General features: G+C 36.8%; 1 protein-coding gene across 1 annotated transcript; it reads right to left on the bottom strand.

Moving 5' to 3' along the window:
- Positions 1-7,622: 7,622 nt before the first annotated feature.
- cp (ceruloplasmin) lies at positions 7,623-25,503 on the bottom strand. The gene is given in 25 exon segments (XM_032572387.1): positions 7,623-7,798; positions 7,893-7,998; positions 8,826-8,882; positions 8,952-9,091; positions 10,175-10,266; positions 10,818-10,889; positions 11,217-11,272; positions 11,705-11,811; positions 11,932-12,060; positions 13,254-13,393; positions 14,289-14,493; positions 15,659-15,871; positions 15,973-16,123; positions 17,906-18,120; positions 18,223-18,267; positions 18,349-18,430; positions 18,432-18,490; positions 19,264-19,403; positions 19,484-19,622; positions 20,323-20,485; positions 21,164-21,255; positions 21,331-21,504; positions 22,707-22,919; positions 23,714-23,958; positions 25,275-25,503. Coding segments are annotated over 25 exon segments (3,219 nt in total). The 5' UTR covers positions 25,436-25,503; the 3' UTR covers positions 7,623-7,775.
- Between the last annotated feature and the right edge of the window lie 258 nt (positions 25,504-25,761).

Raw genomic sequence — 25,761 nt, 5'->3', positions numbered from 1 at the left:
TCAGAGGTTTTTGTGTTGTTTCCTTCAGTCAATATTGGTGCAGCGCCCCCACAGGCGAGGAGGGGAACAGGTTTTTCAAAGGGTTTGGTTCATTTGATTCAGTGCAGTGTGAAAGTGAACCGCAGCAGCTGAAAATGGAACAAATGTTGCCATTTTGGTCCCAAATTGAACCGAGTCTACCGGACTGTCAGGTGTTAAAACACCATAAAAAAATCTCTTTTCAGATGGGTTGTGCTGTGTTTGGTGTTTTGTGATTTCTGGTGAAATAATAGCTTGTTTTTCTCAGGCCTTTAAGTACTGATCAGCTATGATATCGGCGTGCTGGAAGCAGATGGCTGGTGCTACCTGCAGTCAAATCCCTGCCATCCCAGTCTCTCTGGGTAAATTCAGCATAAGCTTAATTAAGGATTTGATAACCGCAGAGGAGCTCAGAGATGGGCACTAATTCCAAATTTAAGACAAGCTTACTAGTAAAACCTTATGGAGGCGGTACTTACGACATGTTGCTGCTTTATACTTTCCTCTAGCATGTGAACTTGTCCGACTGGAGCTTTACAGAAAGGCAGACGTTTTAGAGCAAAGCGCTGAATAAAACAGATGTTTATTGGAGGCTTTGCTTCCTCTGAAGTTACACATTGCAAGGAGCAGCTGTTTCTTTAATGACATGGGAATCTATAAGAAATGCAAATGTGGTTGAATGAAGCTGTGATTATGGATCTCTGTAGTATTCTTAGTCCAAAAACACCACTGAGGGATTTCTGGGAGTCTTCATGGATCGGTTGTCTAAGGTGACCCTGCCAAAAACTTTGAGAACAAACTCCAAATTTCCACAAAAAAATGTCATCAGATGATTTTCTGCCTGTTTTTTTTTTTTTTTTTGTATGTTTTGCATGAAAAATTATGAACTTGTAACTCTTGACATCGATATGTGATGCAATATTTTGATGGATGGTTGCATTTACCCATGACGCCCTGCATTGTAGTCCATTTCCTGTTTTTGTAGCGATCGCCATTCTGCTTTGCGTTCACGTTCGAACTGCACCAGAGTTCACGTCAACCGAACCGAGACTGAGGATTGTAGGTGGACCAGGGTTTGCTTTTTTTGGTTCAATTATGGATTCACACCTCAGTAAACAAACCGGACTTTAAAGGCAAACAAACTGGAGTTGGATTGAAGCGGACTAAATATGTATGCAGAATCCAAAAAAGGCAATTCGCTGTAGAAAACAACACATTCAGAGCAGTAATTTAGGCAAAACATCTTTGTCCATAAATATGTTTTAGCCTAAACTCCTCCAATGGGATAGTTTTAGCTTCACCCTGCTGAGATTTGCAAAAGGAATGCTACAGTATTTCATTTTAGGCAGTAAAATCTGTATTATTTATGCATTTGCACTATTTTTGTATTTCTACTATTGTAGAAAATAAAAGTCATAAGTGGCTAAATGAAAAGTCAGCAGAATGTGGAAATTTATTTAAATCAGATTAATCTTTTAATTATCACAACTTTTAATGATCACACCATTGTGTGTTTTTGCAGTGTATTTGGTATCCATGGAAATGCCAGACTCATGGCTAGAAGTTGTTTTTTTATTTAAAAGAAAGCATGTGAGTTTAAGGGCAATGACAGACGTCAGTGAATAGGAACCTTCATCAAAAAGACAATGTATGGAGCTCTAGCAGTACCAAAAAAAGTACAAATCCAGGCGGTTTCATTTTTCTTTTTAAGTAAAATGTGTCTACATTTGTTGTAAGCACATCTTTCTGACTTTGGAAAGGTAAGATTTTGGGTTTTTTGCAATGAAAGAGTAACAAACACAGAGAGTTAAACCAAAACACAATGGAAGTAGAAAACTAACACAAAGAGAATAACTTAAATACTCCACAAATAAACAAAACAAAAACACAAACAATCACACCAAAGAGCAATTTAATATCTGAAAATTGAGAATGGTGTAAACTCCATTCAAAATCTCCATTTCAACAGTTTTTACTGTATTTTCTGTCTATCTCTATTTTTCCAAGGACAACAAAAGCAAAAAATCAGTAGCCTCATAGAGTTCCATTAGGATTTATCCGATTCTCATTTTTTGCTTGGAAAGTCTGTCCTGCAGCGTTAAATGAGCCCCATCGGTCGGACAGCTGTGCCTTGATCGGCTGATGTCAAACACAGCAAGCAGGAACAGATGCGCAACAATTTGCCAGAAAGCCGCCATAAAGTTGAGCGGGACGGAGATGATGGCACATAATTAGGATTCCCGACAGGTTTGGGTCAGACAGGTCGTTATTTGGCACATTTCATGGTGCAAATCTTTAGATTTTCATTTCCCTGCCAGTTAAAGGAGGACTGCAGGTGTGTGTGTGTGTGTGTGTTTGTTTGTTTCTAATACCTTGTGGGGACCATTTTCCTGACATATACTACGTTGTGGGGACACACTGCCCCTTGTGGGGACCGAAGCCTGGTCCCCACAAGGGGAAACGCTGTTTTTGGGTCAGGGGTCAGAAATAGGACTAAGGTGTGAATTGAGTTTTGGTTAGGGTTAGGGTTAGGTATGTAATGGATAGGGTTAGGATAAGGGTAAGGTTTAGGCTGTAGAAATGAATGGAAGTCAATGGAAAGTTCCCGCAAAGATAGCTGAGCAAACATCTGTGTGTGTGGGGGGGGAGAGGGGGTGTGTGTTTGTGTGTGTGTGTGCGTGCGTGCGTGCGTGTGTCTGTGAGATGACGATGGGTAATGTTTGAAAAGACAGACGAATAAAACCTTTAGCACATTTATTTTCGAAATGAATTTAAATCTTTGCCGGAGCTGACTAATTTCTCTCGTTTCTATTTATGCGTTGCATTGTTTAAACAAAACTCCTCTCTATTAACAATTCATCCACTGCCAGCTTAGAGACAGCAATGAGAATACAAGCAAATAAAATGCCTCTGTTAACTCTGACTCCTGGCTGCAAATATATTATGTTTAGATTTATTTCTACACTGCAAAAACTCAAAATCTTACCAAGTATTTTTGGTCTTGTTTCAAGTTCAAATATCTTATAATAATTCTTGAAATAAGAGCAAACTTATTTCAACTCACAAGTAACTTTTTATAAAGATATATAGGAGCTTGGTTTAAGTCAATAATTCATTAATATTGTTTAAAAAGTGCTAGTCCCATTGGCAGATTATTTCACTTATAACAAGACAATTTTCCCATGTCATAAGTGAAATAATCTGCAAGAAGAACTAGTACTTTATCATCAATATTAAGGAATTAATGACCTAAAACAATCTCCTATATCTTGCTGAAAGGTTACTACTTATAACTTAGACTTAGACTTAGACTTAGACTTAGACTGACTTTATTATCATTTTGCATGCACAGGGTGAATACAGAACGAAATTTCGTTGCATACGGCTCAGGACAATGTTTTGAGCTTTCAATGTTGTGAGGTTACTCCAGAATAAAATAAGATACAGTATAAAATATGAATATAAATATAAATATAGAATATAAAGTGCAGTAATGACAGTAAAATATAAGTTATTTAGCTCTGTACATGTGCAAGGTATAAAGTGGAGACCAGATTTTAAGTGCAGTCCAGTTAAGAGTTCAGCAGTCTGATGGCAAGTGGGAAAAAGCTGTTTCGGAACCTGGTGGTCCTGCACCGGATGCTGCGGAACCTCTTTCCAGAGGGCAGCAGGGAGAACAGTCCATGGCGGGGGTGTGAGGGGTCACTGATGATGTTTCGGCCTCGGGACACGCAGCGCTGGGATGAAATGTCCTGAATGGAGGGAAGGGGGGCCCCGATGATCCTTTCTGCTGTCCGCACCACTCTCCTCACGTTCTTCCAGTCGGAGGCGCTGCAGCCTCCACACCACACAGAGAGGCAGCTGGTCAGAATGCTCTCTATGGTGCTTCTATAGAACGTCTTGAGGATGGGCGGGGGCAGGTGTGCTCTTCTCATCCTCCGCAGGAAATACAAACGTTTCTGTGCCCTCTTGACCAGAGACGTGGTGTTCACAGTCCAGGTGAAGTCGTTAGTGATGTGCACCCCCAGGAATTTGGTGCTGCTGACCACCTCCACAGCCGAGCTGTTGATGAGCAGTGGAGCGTGGCTGGGCCGGTTCTTCCTGAAGTCGACGATCATCTCCTTCGTCTTGTCAACGTTCAGGATCAGGCTGTTGTCTCTGCACCAGTCCACCAGCTGCTCCACCTCCTCTCTGTAGTCCAGGTCGTTGTCGTCTCTGATGAGGCCCACCACCGTAGTGTCGTCCGCGAACTTCACGATGTGGTTGGTGGCGAACCTGGGGACGCAGTCGTGTGTCATCAGAGTGAACAGCAGAGGGCTCAGGACGCAGCCCTGAGGGGAGCCTGTGCTGAGGGTGATGACATCGGAGGTGTGTTGTCCGATCCGGACTGACTGAGGTCTGTCGGTGAGGAAGTCTAGCAGCCAGTTGCACAGGGGGGTGCTGAAGCCCAGGTGTTCCAGTTTTCCTGCCAGATGCTGTGGGATGATTGTGTTGAACGCTGAGCTGAAGTCCAGGAACAACATCCGCACATGAGTGTTCTTCTCCTCCAGGTGGGCCAGGCTCAGGTGTAGGGCAGAGGAGATAGCGTCCTCAGTGGAGCGGTTTCGGCGGTAGGCAAACTGGAACGGGTCGAATGTGGAGGGGAGTCTGGAGACGATGTGTTCTTTTACCAGCCTTTCAAAGCACTTCATCATGATGGGAGTCAGTGCCACAGGCCGGTAATCGTTGAAAGAGGTGACTTGAGGTTTCTTTGGCACCGGAATGATGGAGGCAGTTTTGAGACAGGCTGGCACTGTGGCTTGGTCCAGTGAGGTGTTAAAAATGTCTGTTAGGACACCAGCCAGCTGACCTGCGCATTCCCTGAACACCCGCCCAGGTATGTTGTCGGGGCCTGGGGCCTTCCGTGGGTTGACTCTTTTTAGGGTCTTCAACACATCGGCTGTGTCCAGGCAGAGTGCTTCCTCTTCCTGGTGGGGAACAGTTTTCTTTGCCGGAGTACTGTTCAGTGCCTCGAACCTCCCAAAGAAGTTATTGAGTCCATTTAGAAAGTCGGCATCAACTTCACCCACTGGGGGGGAGGATGGATTGTAATCTGTGATCGCCTTTATGCCTTGCCACATACTTCTGGTGTTGCTAAGTTAGTTTGGTTTTATTTCAAGTGTACCAGCATATCTGCAGTAGAAACTAGACTAAAAATAATGGGTACGAATGTGGTAAATTAGTGTTATTTACAGTCTAATTTACATTTTAATCCATGTGTGATGTTTCCTTGGAGGTTATATAATCATGGAGTTCATTGAGTTCATGTGTGTGGGTGTCTTCGATGTTTTGTTTGGTGTGTGTGAAAAGCTGGAGGTAGCTGGTAAAGGAGCAGGTCTGCGACATGACATGACTTCTTTTCTGAACTTCATTCACATGTCGGCTGTTCAAATAAAAAGTTTCCATTTTGTCCATGAAAATGCTGATTTCTTCTCAGTTATTTTCTAATCCAGGTTTTTCAGGCTTTGCTAGAGTCAGCTCAGGGATGAACATCATCTCTGTGACTGTTACTGTATTTTTCCATTGGAGTAAGGTACATATTCTTGTAAAAGATCAGCAAAAGTTGATTTAGGTTTTAAATGGAACCCGTTATGCAAAATTCACATTTTGTATGTTTTTGTACTTTTTTGGGGGGGTTTCTACAGCTTCTGAAAACAAACAGGCATTCTTTTGGCAATAAGTTATTGTTTTTTGGTGTTTTAAAAACTTCTGGAAAGTAACGTCACAAAGTAGCCGGCACTGACCTTTCACCTAGTAATCCCAGCAAAGCCCAGCTTGTTACCTAGCAACCCCAGCAGAGTTCCACCAGTCTCCTAGCAACCCCAGCAGAGCTCCAGTAAGTTTGGTCATCTGGTTTTAACTGCTTTATATGCTGGAAAACACAAGAGTTTTGTTTTTGACGTATCATCCAGAAACCACTTGCTGCATTCGTGTGTAAGTGTGAATCTGTTAGCAGCCATTTTCATGTTTGAGTGGTAAAGTTGGGGGCGTGGCCAGCAGCAGCTTATATGGATTTAAAGTGACAGGACTCTAAAACAAAATAAGCAGAACTGACCAAACTGAAAACTCATCATCTATGAATGATTTTGTGAAAAAATAATAATAATGATAATTATATATATATATATATATATATATATATATATATATATATATATATATATATATATATATATATATATATATATATATATATATAAAATGGTAATGGCGAACCAACCAGACATTGTCGTAGTGGATAAACAACAGAGGAAAGCCGTTGTGATAGATGTAGCAATACCAAGCGACTGCAACATCAGGAAAAAGGAGCACGAGAAACTAGAGAAATACCAGGGCCTCAGAGAGGAACTGGAGAGGGCCTGGAAGGTGAAGACCACAGTGGTGCCTGTGGTCATCGGGGCCCTCGGGGCAGTCACCCCCAAACTGGACCAATGGCTACAACAGATCCCAGGAACAACATCAGACATCTCAGTCCAGAAATGTGCAGTCCTTGGCACAGCCAAGATACTGCGCAGAACCCTCAAGCTCCCAGGCCTCTGGTAGAGGACCCGAGCTCAGAGGATAAGAACCACCCGCGGTGGGTGAGAAGGGAATTTTTTTTTTTTTTTTTATATATATATATAAAGCATAATAGGTCACCATTTATGCTTTTTTAGCATACATACGTGTTTTTCTTTTGTTGTGGTACTTAGGTAAATGTTACATGAACTCATCAGGTAAAAACATTTATGTAACATCAACATATTTCCAGTTAGTACCTTCAGTACAAATCAGACTCGACTTGCACTAGTTACAGTAAATAAGAGAAACTTGTTTTTTACTCGAATTGGGAAGAATTGAAATAAATTTCTTTATCACCTTGAACTCAAATGCTGAACTCAGAAGTCTCACTGGTCCTCCATACTGTAGTATTTGAAATTGTTCGACTTTACACAAGATAAAAATCTGCCCAGTTAATGGTTTATCCAGAATTTAAAAACAAAACGCCGACAAGTTGAGGGAACTGCCTAGAAAACGTCATAAAAATTAAATTAATGGCATTAAAAAAATACAAATCTAATATCTGGTGTCTTCAGGTGAATTATTTGAGTTTTATTATTCATGTGTCTTTATTTTTGAGTATGTTCCTTAATGAATCATTGCTGTACGTTTTATTGAAATATCTAGATTTCATAAATTGATATTGCTGTAAATTGTGTCATTTAATCTGCTTTAAACTGTTGGCCAATCAAACCTTCTGTTGGCATATTTACGACAATATCGCCACCTTGTGTTCATTTACCGCAAGTACCACATTTAATCCCAGGTTATTGATCTTCAATCATTTAAAAAAAAGAATAGAATCTTATTTCTTTTGCCTCAGTCATGAAATCCAATGTAATGATATAATTTATTCAATTTAAAACAAACTAGAATCACTAAAGGAAGATTTCTGTCACAATGTTACTGAGTTAACACTCAAATGTTAATTTTATTTAATCTAAATATAAAGTTACATTTGTAGTGGAAACGCAGCTTTTGTGGCCTTTGTTGCAGGCATTTAAAAAAATATATACCAAGACCAATTATTTAAAAATGGCTTTTATTTGAACATGATTGCTTGTGTGTCCAGTTTCTACCAGTCACTATTTACATTGAATTGGAAGTTTGTCATGAAAAAATCAGTGAGTTAAACGTGATTTGGTTAGTTTCTGTCTAGATCCATGTTCCCTTACAGTTCAGCCAAAGAGTCCTCCTCTTGCTGCGGAAGAGATAAAGAAAATCACCACAGTTTTAGTTATCTGTCCCTGTCTGAAGTTTTCTATTAGTTTAATTTAGTTTATTTAGGTTCCTACATTTCTCGGTGACCGTATAAAGGGCCTCCATTCCAGCTGAAATGTGGTCGGTGACGTGGCAGTGGAGCAGCCAGGTACCAGGATGCTCAGGGCGCATCTTCACTGTCTGGACAGGGAAAGAGCAGCTTTTACTTTAGATTTTATTTCATTAAAAAAAATTACCTCATTAGATTTCAACCTAAATTAAGCAAAAACTTTTGGTATAATATTGTAATGTGACTGATTAGTCTTAGAGATGAGCACAAATATAGCAGCACCACATATTAAAATCCATAAAATAAATTACTCCTTCATTGGTGCAGTATTATTTAGCTCTGATTTTTTTAAATTTTATTTCCAAAGCATAATTTGGAAGCCATTATTAAGAGGGAATAAATCTGACTTTGGAAATAATGCATACACTGCAAAATCACAAAATCTCACCTAATATTTTGTGTCTAATTTTCAGTGCAAACATGTGAGAAAACTTGAAATAAGACAAAACTAACTTACAAGAAACCTTTCATCAAGATATAGAAACTTGTCTTAGGTCAACAATTCATTAATATTGATGGAAAAAGTACAATTACCTCTGACACATTATTTCACTAAATGTGTAAAAATCCTTAAAATCTTTTCATACATTCAGTAGAGTTGTAAAAAAAGTTTTCGAAATCATAATTATACAACTATAGTTAAACCAAATATGGAAAAACAATCTAAAATGAGACTTTTTACAAAAAAGTAAATAATTATTACAAGAAAGGTAAAATATATATACCTTTCTCAATAATCAGTGGGAAAATCTGGAGAAATTTAACTACACTGATTTGTTTTTATTAAATTTCAACACGTTTTTACTGATAATAAGAAAAACTTACGGTAACATTAGCTTTAGCAGACAGAAAAAGATTAAATAATTTTGAAACAATGTGAGACGTTTTAAGACTTTACCTGAAAGATGGCTGGGAACAGCTCATACGAATCAACACGGTGACGTCCTCCACCCAGCTGCAGAATAAAGATAATTCAATTATGAATTATTTTTACTCCATTATGTGTCAGATTATGGCTGCGTACCTTATATTCCACACTGTGACCATGCCAGTGTACAGTATGAATATCCACTTCATTTCCCATCGCCATCAGGTACCAGTAAACCTTATCTCCCACCTCCATGTTCAGCCCATTCAGGTTGCTATACACATAACCGTTAATAGCTGAAACCAAGCAGAAAAGAAAAACAAAAGTTTTTACTTATTTAATCCTGATTTACTTTGGTTGGGACATGATGGAAAGTTTTGTTTGAAACTCCAGGCTAAATGTTCTGAGTGATGAACCAAAACCAATAACTACAAAATGTCAACATAGCAAACAAGTTAATTATTAACCGACTCAACCGGATCGAACATCAAAATCCACACAAATACAAACCGCAAAGTAAAATCATTAACTGCATCTAGTAGAACTTGTTTAGGAATTTCAAACACTAAGCTAAAATTAACCAAGTGTTTGATATCTTCAAAAGTTTCAGCATTTCTTTCTGTCCAAATCTGAGCTCAAACTTGTTATTTTTGCTCAAACTAAACCTAAAAGCATTTGGAAATATGTGGAATTTTTTTAAGGGTCCCTATAACGTAAGATTCACATTTTGAGAATTTTTTGTACTTCCATTCCGGTGTATTTTGGTGTCTGGAAATGAGCCGTTTCAAAAATCTCAACATTCCAAGGGCGCTGTGCCGTTACCTAGCAACCCCAGTGGCATTCCGCCTGTCGCCTAGCAACCCAAGCTGAGCTCCAGCACATGTGGTCAGCTGGTTTTATCGCTGCATGCGCTGCACAATGGCTGCTGGAAAAGACAAGTGTTTTGTTGTTGATTTGCCGTCCAGAATCCACTTGCTGCATTTTCGCTGGTTGTGCAGGAGGCTCTACTCATGCTTTTCAAAGATGTGCAGTTGTATAATTGCGCATCTGTTTGAAGCTACTTTTACATGTGTTTAAACATTGAGTTGGTGGGCGTGGCCAGCAGCAGCTTATTTGGATTTAAAGTGACAGAAGCCCTAAAAGAGTTTATCCTGAAAGGAGCTCAAAATGAAAATCTCATTATCTGAGAATAATTTCGTACAAAAAATTTAATTGATATGTTTTATAGTTCATATACAGTAGCTATTCTGACTTGTTCAATGAAGCACAATAGGTCACCCTGAAGTCCATTCTAGTGTCATTTAACTTTTTTCCTTCAGTAATATCTAGGTTCTGTGGAATCTGGTGAGTTTCCAGTTTTCTCTGTGTTTTTATCTCACCGTGCATTTTGTTGCTCTCAATGAAGGAGTCGTCAGCCTTCAGGTTTGGTCGAGGATTCCTGATGTTCCGTCTGATGTTTTCATCCAAATACCTGCAAAATAAAATGCATCACTTTTTGGAGCAGTCAGGAGAAAATTACTGAATTTGTAGCTTAAAGAGCCTCTTCTGTGCAGCAACTATTCAAACCTGAACCACACTGTGTGATGTAAGAATCGCATCAGATGTGTATTTTAGTGAGATTTTATGTGACAGACCAACAAAGTAGAGCAAAATTTTAATTGGAAAGGAAATTGATTTTTTTTATAGTAAAATTTATGTTTATAGCATGCATTTATGTTAATCCCTTTGAAATAAAATTTTTATCAATTCTTTTCATTGAATGGATTACGGACTACTTTGGATTGGTATACCACATTAAATCAAAATTAAATACTTAAAATTTGTGGTTCTAATGCAACAAAATTAATACTTTCCTAAACTTTGCCAAGCATAATAAATAAGAAGTATATTTATAGATGAAACAGGGTGTTGCTGTGTTGCAGTACATTTGAAATGTTCACTTTTTGCTTACTGAATTCAGTATTTATCAACATAGATTAAAAATATAAACGGTGAATTTGCTCTTTGAATTTTGACACCTACCAGCTTTCATTCTCATCAAACACCAAGAAAAGCAGAGCAAACTCTTCAACCTCCTTCTTTAGTCCCAGAGACCTGGAAGTGACACGATTTTGTTACACACACAGTGTTCAGTGATAAAATATACTTTAATTTCTCAGTATAAGCTTCATCGTGTTGGTTGAGATTTCAACGCTGTAAAAACACCAAATCTTATCAAGTATTTTTGGTCTTGGTAAGACTAAAAACACCATAACAAATGTAAATATGTGCAGTTTACAGTTGTTATGTATTTATATCTTGCTTAAAAGTTACTTTAAAGTTTGATTTGTTTTATTTCAAATATACTACGATATTTGCATGTGAAATTAGACCAAAATATTTGGTAACATTTTGTGTTTTTGCAGTGAATTCAGTCTTCACCTGGCCCAGCTGCGACGGCAGATCACTAATGGCCCAATTAATCCGCTGTACAAGTCCTGGCAGGAGGAGAGAGGGCATGTAAGTACACTGCAAAAACACAAAACATTACCAAGTACTTTTGGTCTAGTTTCTATTGCAAATACTTTAATACACTGAAAAAAAGACAAAACTAACAAACATGCAACTTTTCTGCAAGATATAACTGCTTGTTTTAAGTAAAGCTTTAGTAGAAAGTTCTAGTTCCACTGGTAAATTATTTCACTCATAACAAGAAACTTTTTCCTATAAGTGAAACAATCTGCCGGTGGAACTAATACTTTTTAAAATCAACATTAAGGCATTTTTCACTTAAAACAAGCTCCTATTCCTGAAAAATTACTTCTAGTTAGTTTTGTCTTATTTCAAGTGTAGTAAGACATTTTCACCTAAACAAGACTAAAAGTATTTGGTAATATGTTTTGTTTTTGCAGTGTGCTTCATCAACACACCTTTGTGACATCAGCAGTAGAGTAATATGCTGACACAGAGCACTCCTCCTGCTCTGTGGTTGGTCCTGTGTTCTTGTTGACCAACCAGGTGTACGTGTGAGTTTCACCTGGACAAATACATTAGAAAGTCTTTCTGAACCCATCCAGTACGTATAAATAATCACTCCATTTTTCTGTGTGCTTTGACCATTTTGCTGATCAAAAGTGTGATGCTTCATCTCCTGTACCTGGTTTGGTTTGGTAAACATCGGGAGATTCTGTCTTCACTCCGTGGGCGTGGATAGAATAAGCTCTGGATGCCATGTTTTTAAAAACAATCTTAACTTTGTCGCCCACTGACGCATGAATCATTGGTCCTGAATGCAACAGAGACATTTACAGCACATGCTGTGTCAGATAAATCCAGAAAATAATGCACTTCTAAACAGAAAAATACAAAAAAAGCAGTAAATGACACTAAAAGAAAAAGGAAACACAATCCACATGTATTACTGCTAATAGCAAAGATGTGTAAACAGACTTCCAACAATTTTAGTTTAGTTTAGTTTAGTTTAGTTTTTAAAAAATATATTTTTTGTGCTGCTGTAATCAGACATGAACGGCAAGAAACTAAATTTTCTCAGGTATTTTTGGTCACTTGAAATAAGACAAAACTGACTTACAAGTAACTTTTAGTCAGATATAGGAGCTTGTTTTAAGTAAATAATTCCTTAATATTGATTTTAAAAACGTTTTAGTTCCACTAGCAGATTATTTCACTTATAACGTGAGAAAATGTCTTGTTATAATTTAAATAAGTGAAACTGCCAGTGGAACTAGAATTTAGTTGCTAGGTGACGGCTGGATTTGGTTTAGGTTGCTAGGTAACGGCGCAGTGCTCGTTGGTTGTGAAATAATCTGCTGGTGGAAATAGTACTTTTTCATCAGTATTAAGAAATTCTTGACTTACTACAGGCTGCTACGCCTTGTTTAAAAGTTACTTATAAGTTTTTGATATACTTGCTTGTTTAGTTGAATAATTCCTTAATATTGATGGAAAGAGTACAAGTTATAAATAAAATAATCTGTCAGTGGATCAAGACAGTTCAATTTATAATATTGAAAAAAATTGTTTTTCCACTGTTAAATTATTTCTCTCATAACTGGTACTTTATTATCCAAATTACAAAATTATTTACTTAAACAAGATCCTATTTCTTGCTAAAAGATACTTGTAAGTTAGTTTTGTCTTATTTCAAGTTCACTAAGATATTTGCACTAGAAACTAGAGCAAAATACGTGGTAGGTTTTGTGTTTTTGCAGTGCATGTCTGAATACAGTGACTTAAGGCCACTAGCACCACAAAAAATATTTAATTTACTTATAAAGATTGACTCACATCTGCCTGACTTGATGATGTCTCATTGTCTTTACAATTTTGAAAAGTCACCAACTACTAAAACACAACAGTTCTAAATGATCGCTGCTTAGTTTTGATCAGACCTACTGAAGGCCGTTATTGGACATGTTATTTCATAATCCAGCAATGATAAATTCAAACCAAAAGTACCCATAATTCCAAGGTGATCCATGTCAGCCGTTCGTTCCACCTTCTTGGTGAACTTGTCGTTGGTAAACTGCTGGTAAACAACCTTCTTGTAAATAGAGCCGATGTATCCATCGCGCTTATCCAGAAAGACAGGGGCAGGACTGTAGTAAGAGAGAAAATGAATAGGAGAAAAAGGTTTATTTATTATGCAACTATAGGGCTGCAACTAATGATTAATTGATTATCTTATTGGTTATCATGACGACTAATTGGATAAAAAAAATTGGCTCATTCTGTAGATTTTTTACTTAACCACTTAACCTTACTTTCTACAATATTGGAACTACATTAAAAATGCAAGAAAAAAAAAACTTTTCCAATCAGGGCTGAAATTTCCTTGAAATTCGATTGAAATGAAAACACTTCACAATAAAAAAAAAACATTTTCAAGTTCACAAATACATTTTGTAATCCTTTTTTTTTGATCTGCTCAATAATAAACTATAGATGTGAAATATTCTCCTGACACAAACAAAATAAACTTTAAACAATCTGCACCTGCAGGCCAGATTTGATTTGTTCTAGAATTTTTTTCAGGGGCCGTGCAAAATTCTTCAGAGGGTCACAGGCGGCCCTCAGACCGCACTTTTGACACCTCTGACATAGAGTATCATTTTTATGAATAAAAAAATATGTATATATTGGTCTTTTGTTATATTCATATACAGTATGTATCCTGAATTTCCCCACTGTGGAACAATAAACATTTCTTTTAATTATATTTCTATGTAATAACTAAGAAAGTAGCTTTAGGGTTCTTATTAAAATCTGTTATCTTATATAAATTTATTAAATATATTAGCTGAATTATTTAAATTACTTCAACCATTTTCCTTGAAATTCAAAAGTATGTACTCATAGCATGACTTTTCTGCTCATTTTTAATTGTAAAATGATAGTATATAAGTAAAAAATATGCTTCAAAAGAATTAAAAAGCAAATAAAATTTTCATGAAGATACAAATTCAAGTAGCAGTGACCAGTTTAGTGTCGTACTTTTCATGTCCTCTGAACATCTCAGTCTCCCAGGTGCGGTTGGGCGAGTAGTCCCAGTCGATTTCCACGGCGGCGATGTAGAAGGTCTTTGAATGCAGCATCACCTCAGACTGACTCTGAAACACGCTGCACTTCTGCACCGTGTAGTTGGCTCGCATCCCACCCCGATAATGGTCCACCGTCGCAGAAACCACTTCAAACTGACCTGAAACACAAAAACAACTTATGTTTTAGTTCACTCTGCAGTTTAGAATTTAATGAATGATTGTTGCTTTTGTAAGTTTGATTCTCTGCTTAGGAGAGACACAGTTTTTCATGTATGCAAAATTAATATTTTTTGTGCTTCTATTTGGGTTCCTGCTGCTTCTAAAATCAAATCAAAACGCTTAAAAAAAAAAAACACCCGACCGATTTTTGGCAATAAGTTAATGTTTTTTGGTGTCTGGAAATGAGCCGTTTCAAAAATCGCCAGATTCCAAGAGCACTGCGCCGTTACCTAGCAACGCCAGGGCATAGCGCCCATAGCCTAGCAACCTAAGAAGAGTTCCAGCACATTTGTTCAGCTGGTTTCACCGCTGTATGTGGAATACAATGGCTGCTGGAAAAGATAACTGTTTTGTTATTGATTTACCATCCAGAAAGCATTTGCTGCATTCTTGCTAGTTGAGCAGGAGGTTCCACTTCTGCTTGTCAAATATGTACGGTTGTGTAATTGCACATATGTTTGCAGCCATTTTCAGGTGCGAGTGTAAATGTTGAGTTGAGAGACGAGGCCAACAGCAGCTCATATGGATTTAAAGCTGCCAAATGTAACTTTTATAAAAATATTTTGTTGAGACTGTCATCATGTGTGACAGTTTATTATGAGACAGATAATCTGTGAATAAATAAAATGAGGTAGAAACAACTAATCAGAGCAAGAAGGTGGGTCTTAATGCTGTCAATCACAATATTGTGTGTTCTCTCTCTTAACGGTGCTCTCTCCTATGCTGCAGCTAGCATAGTCTGTTGTGAATGCTAAGGTTAGTTAGCATGGTCACCGATAAATGGTTTTTCTTGCAACAGTAAGTTGTTTCTTCACCATTAGCACATTTAGCAGCGAGTACATGAGGGTTATTGACAGCGCTAAGACCCTCTTCCTGGCTCCGATTGGTTGTTTTTAGTCAGATGCATTTCTTCAATGCAATGGTGCAAGTGATTATTTTCTTATTATTACTTTCTATAAAGAAAAGACTATTTAAAAACATCTACAGTGTTAATCTTTATTGATCATATTTTGATTATTTTTTCAAACTTGATGTTTTCTTATATATTTTGTGTTTTTTTTCATACTTTTTTTTGAAGTTGCAGTGAATTTAACACAAACCTACCCATGCTGTCCGGCTCCATAGTTACTGTGTGCGAGATGTGAGGGAAAACACTGATGGTGTCTTTTCTGTTCTGGCAGTAGAGGAATCGGTTTCCCTGGAAGTAAAGGCTGATGATGTCTGTCTCCGTGCCCAGACCCGAGAGGTGCCACGTCGTTTTGTCCCCCTTACACATGGTGAGGCCCGGAAGGTTCCTGTACACAAACCCGTTGATCGCTAAAGGACAAGCAGAAACATGGAGATTATTTCAAACAAGACAACATAATGAATCAGATGAAGCAAAAGAAGATTGAAAAAAATGTCAAATCTCAACTCACCATGCATTTTATTGCTTTCAATGAAGTCCTCGTTCTCCTTGGTAACAGAGTTAGGAGCTGTAGTGAAAGTCCGGATGTTTTCATCCAGGTACCAGCTGAGGTTCTCATCAAACACTGTGGCCATAAGATGAAACTCCTTGTTATAGTTCTTCTGCAAAAACAAAACAAGAAACAACATGTTAGATGCAAACAATTCACTGACTTACGATTAATTGCCAATTAATGGTTTACAGAGGTGGGTAGAGCACACAAACGTTGTACTCAAGTAAAAGTAGCACTACTTCAGCATAAAAAGACTGCTCAAGTACTGAGTAACTGATCAAATTAGCCATCGTTTAATATTTAAAAATTACATAATCAAAGGGACCAAAATATATAATTAAGTGGAAATTTTGGTATTTTAAGGATCAAAATGACAATTCATATAAGTAACAAAAAACATGAAACTTATGAAAGTTTTAAAAAAAAAACTGCAGTGTGTTTAAACGTGTTAGTTTCTCATTCAGTGAGTAGAACAAGCAGAAATTTTACTCAAGAGAGATACTATATAATAAAATTACCCAGGTAAAAGCAAAAAGTACAGTGTACTCCTGAAAGTATTTTTTTTCCCCCAAAAAAAGTTACTCATGTAAATGTAGCTAGGTAAATGTAACTAGTTACTACCCAACTCTGATGGTTTATTAGATTAAAATTAGGGCCAATCTGTTTATTGCGCCCGTTTAGACCTTCTTTAGTGTTGTAATTTAGTGTCCGTCCAACAGAGGGCGCCGCTGGTCATCTTTACGCAGAGACGTTGATACAGAAATTAAAAATGGCGGCCGGCCCATTCCTGACGGAGAAGGAGAAACGGTCCAAACAGAGTCCAGTGTGGGGTGAAAAAGACACTTTATGCGGTTCTGTTTAATTATTGATGCTACGAAGGTGAGGAGACCTGAAAAACTGTAACATGATGGAAAAAACATGACGCCAAGGCTGATTTTGAGCCTGTTGTGAGTTAATACACTTCATGGATCGAAGTCTTAGCATTTCTTGAAGAGCAACAGATGGTTCTCCTTTATGAATATCTCTGTTCATGTTAAGTTACAGGTATTTAATTCCTGGTTTTTAAAATTTCTGGAACAAAAATGGTACTTTTTTTAACTTAGTATCTAAATTCTGGAAAAGTTTGTTTTAAATTCTTGTAAAATAAAAAATAAATATGTCAGTTAGAAGAAACAAACTGCACGTAATAAGTAATAAATGGGTTTGAGATCATGAGCGAATGTTTACAAATCCGAAACAGGATTGTGATAGTTTTGGGTTTTTCATTGTAATTTAGTTTTACTTCGTTGTGACATTTTGTTTGTTTATTTCAGTTAGTTTTAATTAGTTTCTAGAAGATGCTTGCTAACCTATTAATTATAAGTTGTTTATTGTTTAGATTTTATTAATTATACCAGTAGTTTTAGTTTTTTCATATTTTGGGGAATTTTAAGATCCAGAATTCAAAAACGTATTGTGTTGTGATTGTGTATACATCGATTGGGTAATGAATACTCAATAGAAGATAAAATTTTTAAAAATGTATTTAATTATTGTTTATCAGCCAATTGACTGGTGTTTTCTCCAAACTTTTGCTGCTGCCATTTTGGGACTAGTGTAAGGATTTTGGAGTGCCGTAATTTGCTGACGGCTGATGTAAACTGAACAATTTCACATCAGCTCAAACGAAAAATAAGTAGATTTATAAACATAAAAACAAATCATATTATATCTATAATTTCAGCTTGTTTTAGTGAGTGATATAGTTCCAGTTATTTTTAGTTTTTTCCCCATTAATTATTGTTTTCACAAAAATATTTGCTCAGATTCAGTTTTAGTTATGTTTTCCATAATCTGAAATAGAAATACTTTGTGATTTTACAAACTAGCGGTCATAATAAAAATCCTTCACCTGTGCTCCTTTCTTTAGGGACCCGGGTCGGCAGACGAGAAGCGGCCCGACCAACCCAGAACTCGTGTCTTTAACAGGATCCACTGCAGAGTAGTACAGGTAGCTCAGACAGTCGGGCTCCCCTGGAACCGGACCGGCACCTACAGGTACGGTCCACTCATAGGTGTACACCGTCCCAGGTCTGACCTGGGCGGCTGGAGGCGGAGTCACCACCCCTAAAATCATCATTACATAATGTCAGAATATTATTATTATTATTATTATTATCCATAAAACCAGAGATGAAATCTTGAGGAAACCATGTTTGGTGAACTCACTTGGCTCTCGTTTCAGCTCCCGCAGTTTCTTTGCTGTGTACGACTCTGAGAAAAAAAAATGTTTAAAGCTCAGACGAGTGAGGAATACTCTATTCAAGCCAAGAAATTATTATTTTTGTTATTCACCTTCTAGCTCGTTGTAGTAAAGTGTCCCGTCCTGTTCGATGCTGTACTGAACTCCATGCGGCTGAATCGTGTACGGCCGGACTGGCTTTGTTCTTAAAAATCACCTTAATCGTGTCTTTCTCTTCGGCTCGCAGGACGGGACCTGCGGACAGTTAGCAGTACAATTAAATAAATAATCACAAAAATACAAATATTCACCAAAATATTATAATATTGCTATAATAAGAGACAGTTTTGAATGTTTCTACTATAAATAAGTGAAAAGTAAAGCAAGAATTGTATTTTGTATTTATTCTCATAGTGTTATGAGAATAAATACAAAAATATTTAGTCAAATATTTTAGTATTATGACTAAAATACTATAACTTTAGTCATAAAGACTAAAGATTAAAATTATTAAGATTAAAACCGTACAAGAATAAATTCAAAATATGTGAAAGTCGTAGTATTACATGAATAAAGTTAAAATACAAGAATTGAGTCACATTATGAGAATAAAGTCATAGAATTATATGACAGTCATATTATGAGAATAAGGTCGTATGAGAATAAATTTAAAATAATATAAAAATAAAGTTGTAATAATACCAGAGTAAAGTTTCAAAGTCCTGCTATTGATAATAACCTGAAGCTGATGGGTTAATTTATTATTTTCTAATTTGTAAAATCAATACCAATCAGTTGTAATACTGCTTTTTTCTGTTGGCGTTCTCATAATATTACAACTTTATTCTGGGAATATTTTGACTTTATTCTTGTATTTTTTTATTTTCTTAGTGTGGCTCTAATACATACATATATGATGGAGATCACAAGAAATGACCTGGTCTCATGATATAATCGAAATCTTTTATGGAAAAGTCAAAAGATAAGTTAAAACATGAGTTTTTAAATCTCTGTCGTGCTTGGATTACCCAGAATCCCCAGGTGCTGCTCCTCCGGGCTGCGTATCATCTTCGTTGTGAAAGTGTTGTCGAGATATTCCACGTATCGAACCTTCTTATACCTGCTGCCGATGCGGGTCGGACCTCTAGTCACAAAGGTTTCTGCCTCGCTGTGCGCAGAAAAGCACAGGATGTGGTTGTAGCAGTTCTCAAAACATCAACATGTCTGCTAGCATGTGGATTAACCAACCTTTCGCTGGGTGCCGTGGGCGCATAATCCCAGACCTCTTCCTCAGCAGCGATGAAGAACTGCCTGAGCTCACCGTGAGGACGGGGCTTGTGCACGTTAGGGAAGCACTTCTTGATTTCAAACAATGCCTGCATTCCGGCTGGATGAAAAATATAAAGCAAAAACAAAAAAAAAAAACTCTTGAAAAAGTCTTAAACGTGAGTGAAGTATTTCAACTTTAATAGGTTATTAGCGTTAAACGCATGTTGCAGTGTGAGGTTAATCGGTTTTAGCTGTCAAGTCATCAATATAGCATGCTAAATCGTAAATATATGCGATAAATATAAAAGACAAAGGGATGCAGTGTTTTGCTACTAATTGTCAATACTAGATAACAAGGTCAGAAAAAAGTTTTAATTAAAAAAAATAGCAGGAGAGGGAAGTATGTCAGCTAGGCTAGCTTGACTATGATAACCGTAACATGTAGATGTGCTGTGGAATTTGGTGTGTTTTGGTTCAATTAAGAAAAAAAATCTGATCATCAACAGAGCAGGTCTTTAAGTTAGCTAACCAACCACTGCTGTGCTAGCTTAACCAATAGCAGCAGTAGCTAATCTACCACATCAATCACTTATTAATAACTGCAAAATAAAAATCAAGCCAGAAAACATAAAACTGCAACGATCTGAACTGAATGTTCTGTCCTTTTTTTGGTGTTGAATCCTGAAACATGAAGTACTGTTACTGTTGGTTGCCGTGGCAACGAGTCTGCGTGCAGCGTAGCCGAGACAGAGAGCGAGAAAACAGTGGTTTTGAGTTAACTGTTGGCCTGATTTGGAGCCTGGAAGACGTTTCCTCACCCGTCAGATGATCGTTGACGGTGCAGGTCAGCAGCCAGTGTCCGGGGTTGTCAGCCACCATTTCAGCAGTGGTGCTGGAGGCTGGGAAAAGGCTGACCATGTCTGTGTGGTGGTTCAGGTTGGTCAAGATCTGGCCATGGAAATGAACTGAGTGCATGTCCACCTGTGAGAGAGACAAAATGACAACTTCATGCAGGATTGTTTAGATATAACCAGGTGAAACCAGGCAGATGGATAACTCAACTGAAATGAAACTAAAACTAAAGTCAACAAACAACATTTATTTTATTTAATGCCAGAATAAGGAGACAAAGTGCTTAAAGTTCACATTTTACACATTTTTGTACTTCCATTTGGGTTCCACTGCTTCTAAAAACATCCCGAGCGCTTAGAAAAATCACCCAGCTGTTTTCCCACAATAAGTTATAACATGGCATTTCTACATGTTATAAGTGAAATAATCTGCCAGTAGAACTAGTACTTTTAACTCAATATTAAGGAGTTATTTATTTAAAACAAGCTCCTATATCGTGTTCAAAAGTGACTAGTTTTGTACTATTTCAAGTGTACTGAGATATTTGCACTAGAAACTTGACCAAAAACACTTGGTAAAATTTTGTGTAGTTGCAAGACAAATTTATTCACAAATATATCTGGATTCAACTTACATTACTACAACAGTATAATTCACATATATTGTTTTCATAAACCATTGAATATTGGCAGTAGAAAACTTTTCTCATTATATTATTTGAAACCAGATAAAACTAAGAAGACCCATTTAACTATGTCTACAGTACTTTAAATAAACTTGTAATGTAATAAAAGTAAAAGCTGTTACCTCATTGCCGAGGCCAATCAGGTGCCAGTGGATCTTGTTGCCTTGACACGCGCTCAGTCCAGGCAGGTTTCCGTAAAGGTAACCGTTTATCCCTGTGACATAAACAAAGTATTAAACCTGAACTTTTCAGTTTGCATGCAGATATTAAAAGTATCAACATCTCTCACCGTGCATCTTGTTGCTCTCTATAAAATCTTCATCCTCCTTCAGGTCTCTGATGGGATTTGTGATGTGTGTCCTGATATTGTCGTCAAGGTACCAGCTCAGGTTCTCATCCGACACCATGAACAGCAGAGCGTAGGTGTAGTCGGCTGCCCTGTCACCATGGATGTCCAGAGTTCCTACAGAACAGATCAAATCAGATTTTCAAATAATTAGTCTATTTTATATTAATAAAAGATTTACAATTTATCTCAAAGTCAGCAGAAAATGCAATACTAGACTAATTTTCTTGATTTTAAAAGGGAATATCATGCAAAACCCTCTTTTTTTAGCAATTAAACACATTTTTGTGTACTTTGAGTGTCTTGGATTGCCGAAAAGTTTAATTTGTCTCTCCTGGTTCTGTGTTTAACTAATATTTTTTCAGTTTTTTTTTTATTCCATTACATTTTTCATACTAAGAAGTCAGTATTCGCTGCAGAAGTAATTTAAAAGTAAGACAGGAAAGGTGTAGATATGTAAAGAAAAACAAGTTTTTTAATAAAGATCCAAAGTGTCTACACTGCAAAAACACAAAATCTTACCAAGTATTTCTCTGTCTAGTTTCTATTGCTAATGTCCTACTACACCTGAAATAAGACAAAACTGACTTGAAACTAACTGTTCATAGCTTATTTTAAGTAAATAAGTCCTTAAAGTAGATTAAAAAGTACCAGCACCACTGGCAAATTATTTCAGTTATGACAAGAGATTTTTCCATCGAAAAACATGAACATTTCTGAGCTCCAAAAGTTCAACATTTTTTACTTTTGAAACACAGAAAATTCCATGTTTTTTTGAGGGAAAATTTCTGAAATTAATCTCAAAATTCCTTTTTTTTTTTTTTTAGAAAATTTTAGACTTTTCAAACTCAGAAATTTCCTTCATTTTCTTGAAAATTTCTGAGATTAATCTCAAAACTTGAGTTTTTTTCTAAGAAATTCTTTACTTTTCAAACTCAGAAATTTTAAAGTTTTTCTAGAACACTTCTTAAATAAATTTTTAAAATTCTGAGATTTTCTTTTGAGATTTTTAACTTCTTAAGCTCAAAAATCTTCTTGTTTTCTCATAATGTTTGAGTTTTTCGTCTGAAATTCACGTCCTGTTTTTCGATCTATGATGGCCCTAAAAGCAGGCAGGCAGACTACAATTCTAAATCAGCCCAAATAATCAACATCATCGTTCACAACTTCTTCTGTTTGCTGATTGGCCCAGTTGAAATTCTAATCCAAATCAATGGGAGAAATCTCAGACTGTTCTTCGAAGCAAGGTTTGAATTGAGTGGATTATGTATGAAGGCACTGGCCAGGCTGCAGTTGTTATAATTGGATTGAAAAAGTACCTCGCTTGCAGATGAGCAGAGGTCCCATAAGTCCAGAGGCGATGTCTTTTGGGGGGCGGACATGAGAGTGGTAGAACCTGGTCATGCAGTTACTGTCTTCAGCTGTTGGGCTGTGGGATTCTGGGAGAGTCCACTCATACGTCTCAGTGGCACCAGGAGCCACTGCGTCATCCCTCTTCTGCTGTGGACCTGTGCCATCTGGGTACAAGGCTCCTGGAAGCACAAACAAACTGTCAATGTTAATCTAAAAATTTTAATGTGTTAATATTACATAGAAATATAGCCACTGGGGAAAAATAGTTTTTTCTCAGAATTATGATTTTAATCTAAGAATTCTGACTTTTGCTAAAAATGTTTTTTAAAAATTCTATAATTTCAGACTTTTAAAAAAAAAGTTTAGACTTTTTTCTAAAAAATTATAACTTTTTCTAAAAATTCAGATTTTTTTTTCCTAAAAATTCAGATTTTTTTAAGAATTCTGACTTTTAAAGAAAATTCTGAATTTTTTTCAATAAGAATTATTTTTTTCACCACTTTTTCCACATGTTTGGCAAAAAAAAAAATCCCAGAAAAGGATGCTGTTAAGTGACAACGTAGCATGTACATATTGCAACAATGGATTATCCTTCCACTAAAGCACAAGCAGTTCACTGCAAAAACACAAAATCTTACCAAACTATTTCACTTGCAATAAGACAAAACTTATTTACAAGTAACATTTCAGCAAGAAATAGGAGCTTGTTTTAAGTCAGTAATTCCTAATATTGAAGAAAAAGTTCTACTTCCACTGGCAGATTAGTCACTTATAACTCAACATTTTTCCCATGCTACAACTGAAATAATCTGCCGGTGGAACTAGAACTGGGTTGCTAGGTGATGGGTTGGGCTTGGCTGGGGTTGCTAAGTAACAGCACAAGTGGAACTAGAACTTTTCCATTAAGGAACACAGAATGAGGTTTCTATTCTCCTTTTCTCAAACTGCTGAGGTTTTTTTTGGTTTTTCTCACCCTCATTCCCTTTGCTGTAGTTGAGTCCGTGCGCGTGGACGCTGTACGGTCTGGAAGCTGAGTTTCTCAGGTGGACGATCACTGTGTCGCCGTCCTCCGCCATCACCAGGGGGCCCAGGTATCCCAGCCATTCGGGCTTCTGCAGTTCCATCCTGTAGGTGGCGTCGCTGTACTGTTTGTAAACAGCCTTTTTGTAGACTGGGCCAATGCGTTGGGGACGTTTTACTAAAAACACAGAAGCATCTCTGCAAAGATATTTGCACAGAGAGGAAACTATTTACGTTGTTTTTATATCATGGAAATCAAACGTAAATGTTGTTGTGATCGGCTGTTTTAGACATAATGGCTGAGATGATCAGTTAATACCTTTATTCTGTTTTCTATTTAACACAATGCATCATTCTGCCTGGGATGCTTTTAAACATTTAAACTTTTTTCCCTACACTTCCCCTCAGCTAAACATAAACATATTTGGTATCCATGGAAATGTCAGATTGCAAAAACAAAAATCTTACCAAGTATTTTGGAAAAACCTTCGGAATGTAACGTCACAAATAAACAGGCACTTCCCCTGACCTAGCAACCCCAGCCTGTTACCTAGCAACCTACGCAAATCCCAAGCTATTGCCTAGCAACCAGCATGTTTGCTCAGCTGGTTTTATCGCTGTAAGTGCAGAATAATGTCTGAAAAAATATATCAGCAAATAACAAATTCTTATTGTTTTATGACAATTGGATGAAAAAATAAATGTGTGTATTTAAAAAAATAAATAAATCCATTTTAGATATGCAAAAATAAGTTTAGTAAGTAAAAACACAGAATCTGCCCCGTTTTGTAGATGTAGCCAACCTTGGCTAGTGGCAAAAAGTTTTTAAAATTATTATTTGCTTTGCTTTACCTGCATCCTTGACAAGGAATGTGGATTTATGATTTCCAAAAGTTTGTAGCCTTATTTATGATATTTCTAAAAGGTTTATATACTGTATGATACAAAGAAATTCTAAAAAAGCCCTAATTATTTTATGTTGAATTCTTAACACTAATTTATAAGTAACCTTTCAGCTAGATATAGGCTTGTTTTACGTCAATAATTTCTTCATATTGATGAAAAGGTATTTGATACATTCTATTTAAATTAGCAAGACAAGTCAGTGGAGCTAGTACTTTTTCTTCAATAGGAATTATTGATGTGGAACAAGCTCTTTAACTTGCTGAAAACTTGCTTGTAACTTAGTTTTATTTTATTTCAAGTGTACTTAGATATTTGCACTAGCAACTAGACCAAAAATACTTGGTAAGATTTTGTTTTTGCATGTTAAAATTAACATAGGAATTTACATTTCATATGTAAATTCTGTCAAAGTTTCATGTGTGGAGTTTTTTACATGTTAGACTTTTAGTCACAATAACTTTTACATGTTTTTGTATTTCCAATGTGATTACCGTACATTAGAAAAGTTAAAAATTTGCCTATTAAAATGTCAATTTGAACAAATTCAAAAAAATCATTCTATCTTTATAAAATAGTAAAATGAACAGTTGTTTAATGGGCATACTTACTCATCCTCCTGCAGTGTTCGATTCTGGATGACGTTCTTCCCAGTTGGAGCATAATTCCAAGAAACCTCCTCTATCTTAAGAAAATACTCTCTTCTCATTCCTGCAGCACACATTGCAGCACAACACAACAGCAACACAACTCCAAATTTCTTCATTTTCATCAATTAAAACATCAGAGAAACATTAACAAGTGAAACTGATGCACAGACAGCTGCTCTATGCGCTTTCCCTGTCTTTTTATACTCCTTCCACTGGCAGGCTGCTGAGATCAGGCAAAAAGCCAAAGGGGTCACTGACCATCGGACAATGCAAGACAACCATTTGATCAGCGGGTTGCACTTGCATAACGTCGGGAAACATCCAAACTTTAACCAGAAAACCGCTTCATCAATCGCGAGTCAAAACGTTCAATCGGTTTCTAAAATCTAGCAGCAGAAGTTGTCGTTTCCTGGACCAGTTTGGATTAGTTTCAACTTTATTGCAGACG

The sequence above is a fragment of the Xiphophorus hellerii genome, chromosome 9 (genome assembly GCF_003331165.1).
Source record: "Xiphophorus hellerii strain 12219 chromosome 9, Xiphophorus_hellerii-4.1, whole genome shotgun sequence".
Classification (NCBI taxonomy): Eukaryota; Metazoa; Chordata; class Actinopteri; order Cyprinodontiformes; family Poeciliidae; genus Xiphophorus; species Xiphophorus hellerii.
Note: the sequence above shows the minus strand (reverse complement) of the source record. Positions and strands in the feature narration are given on the sequence as shown.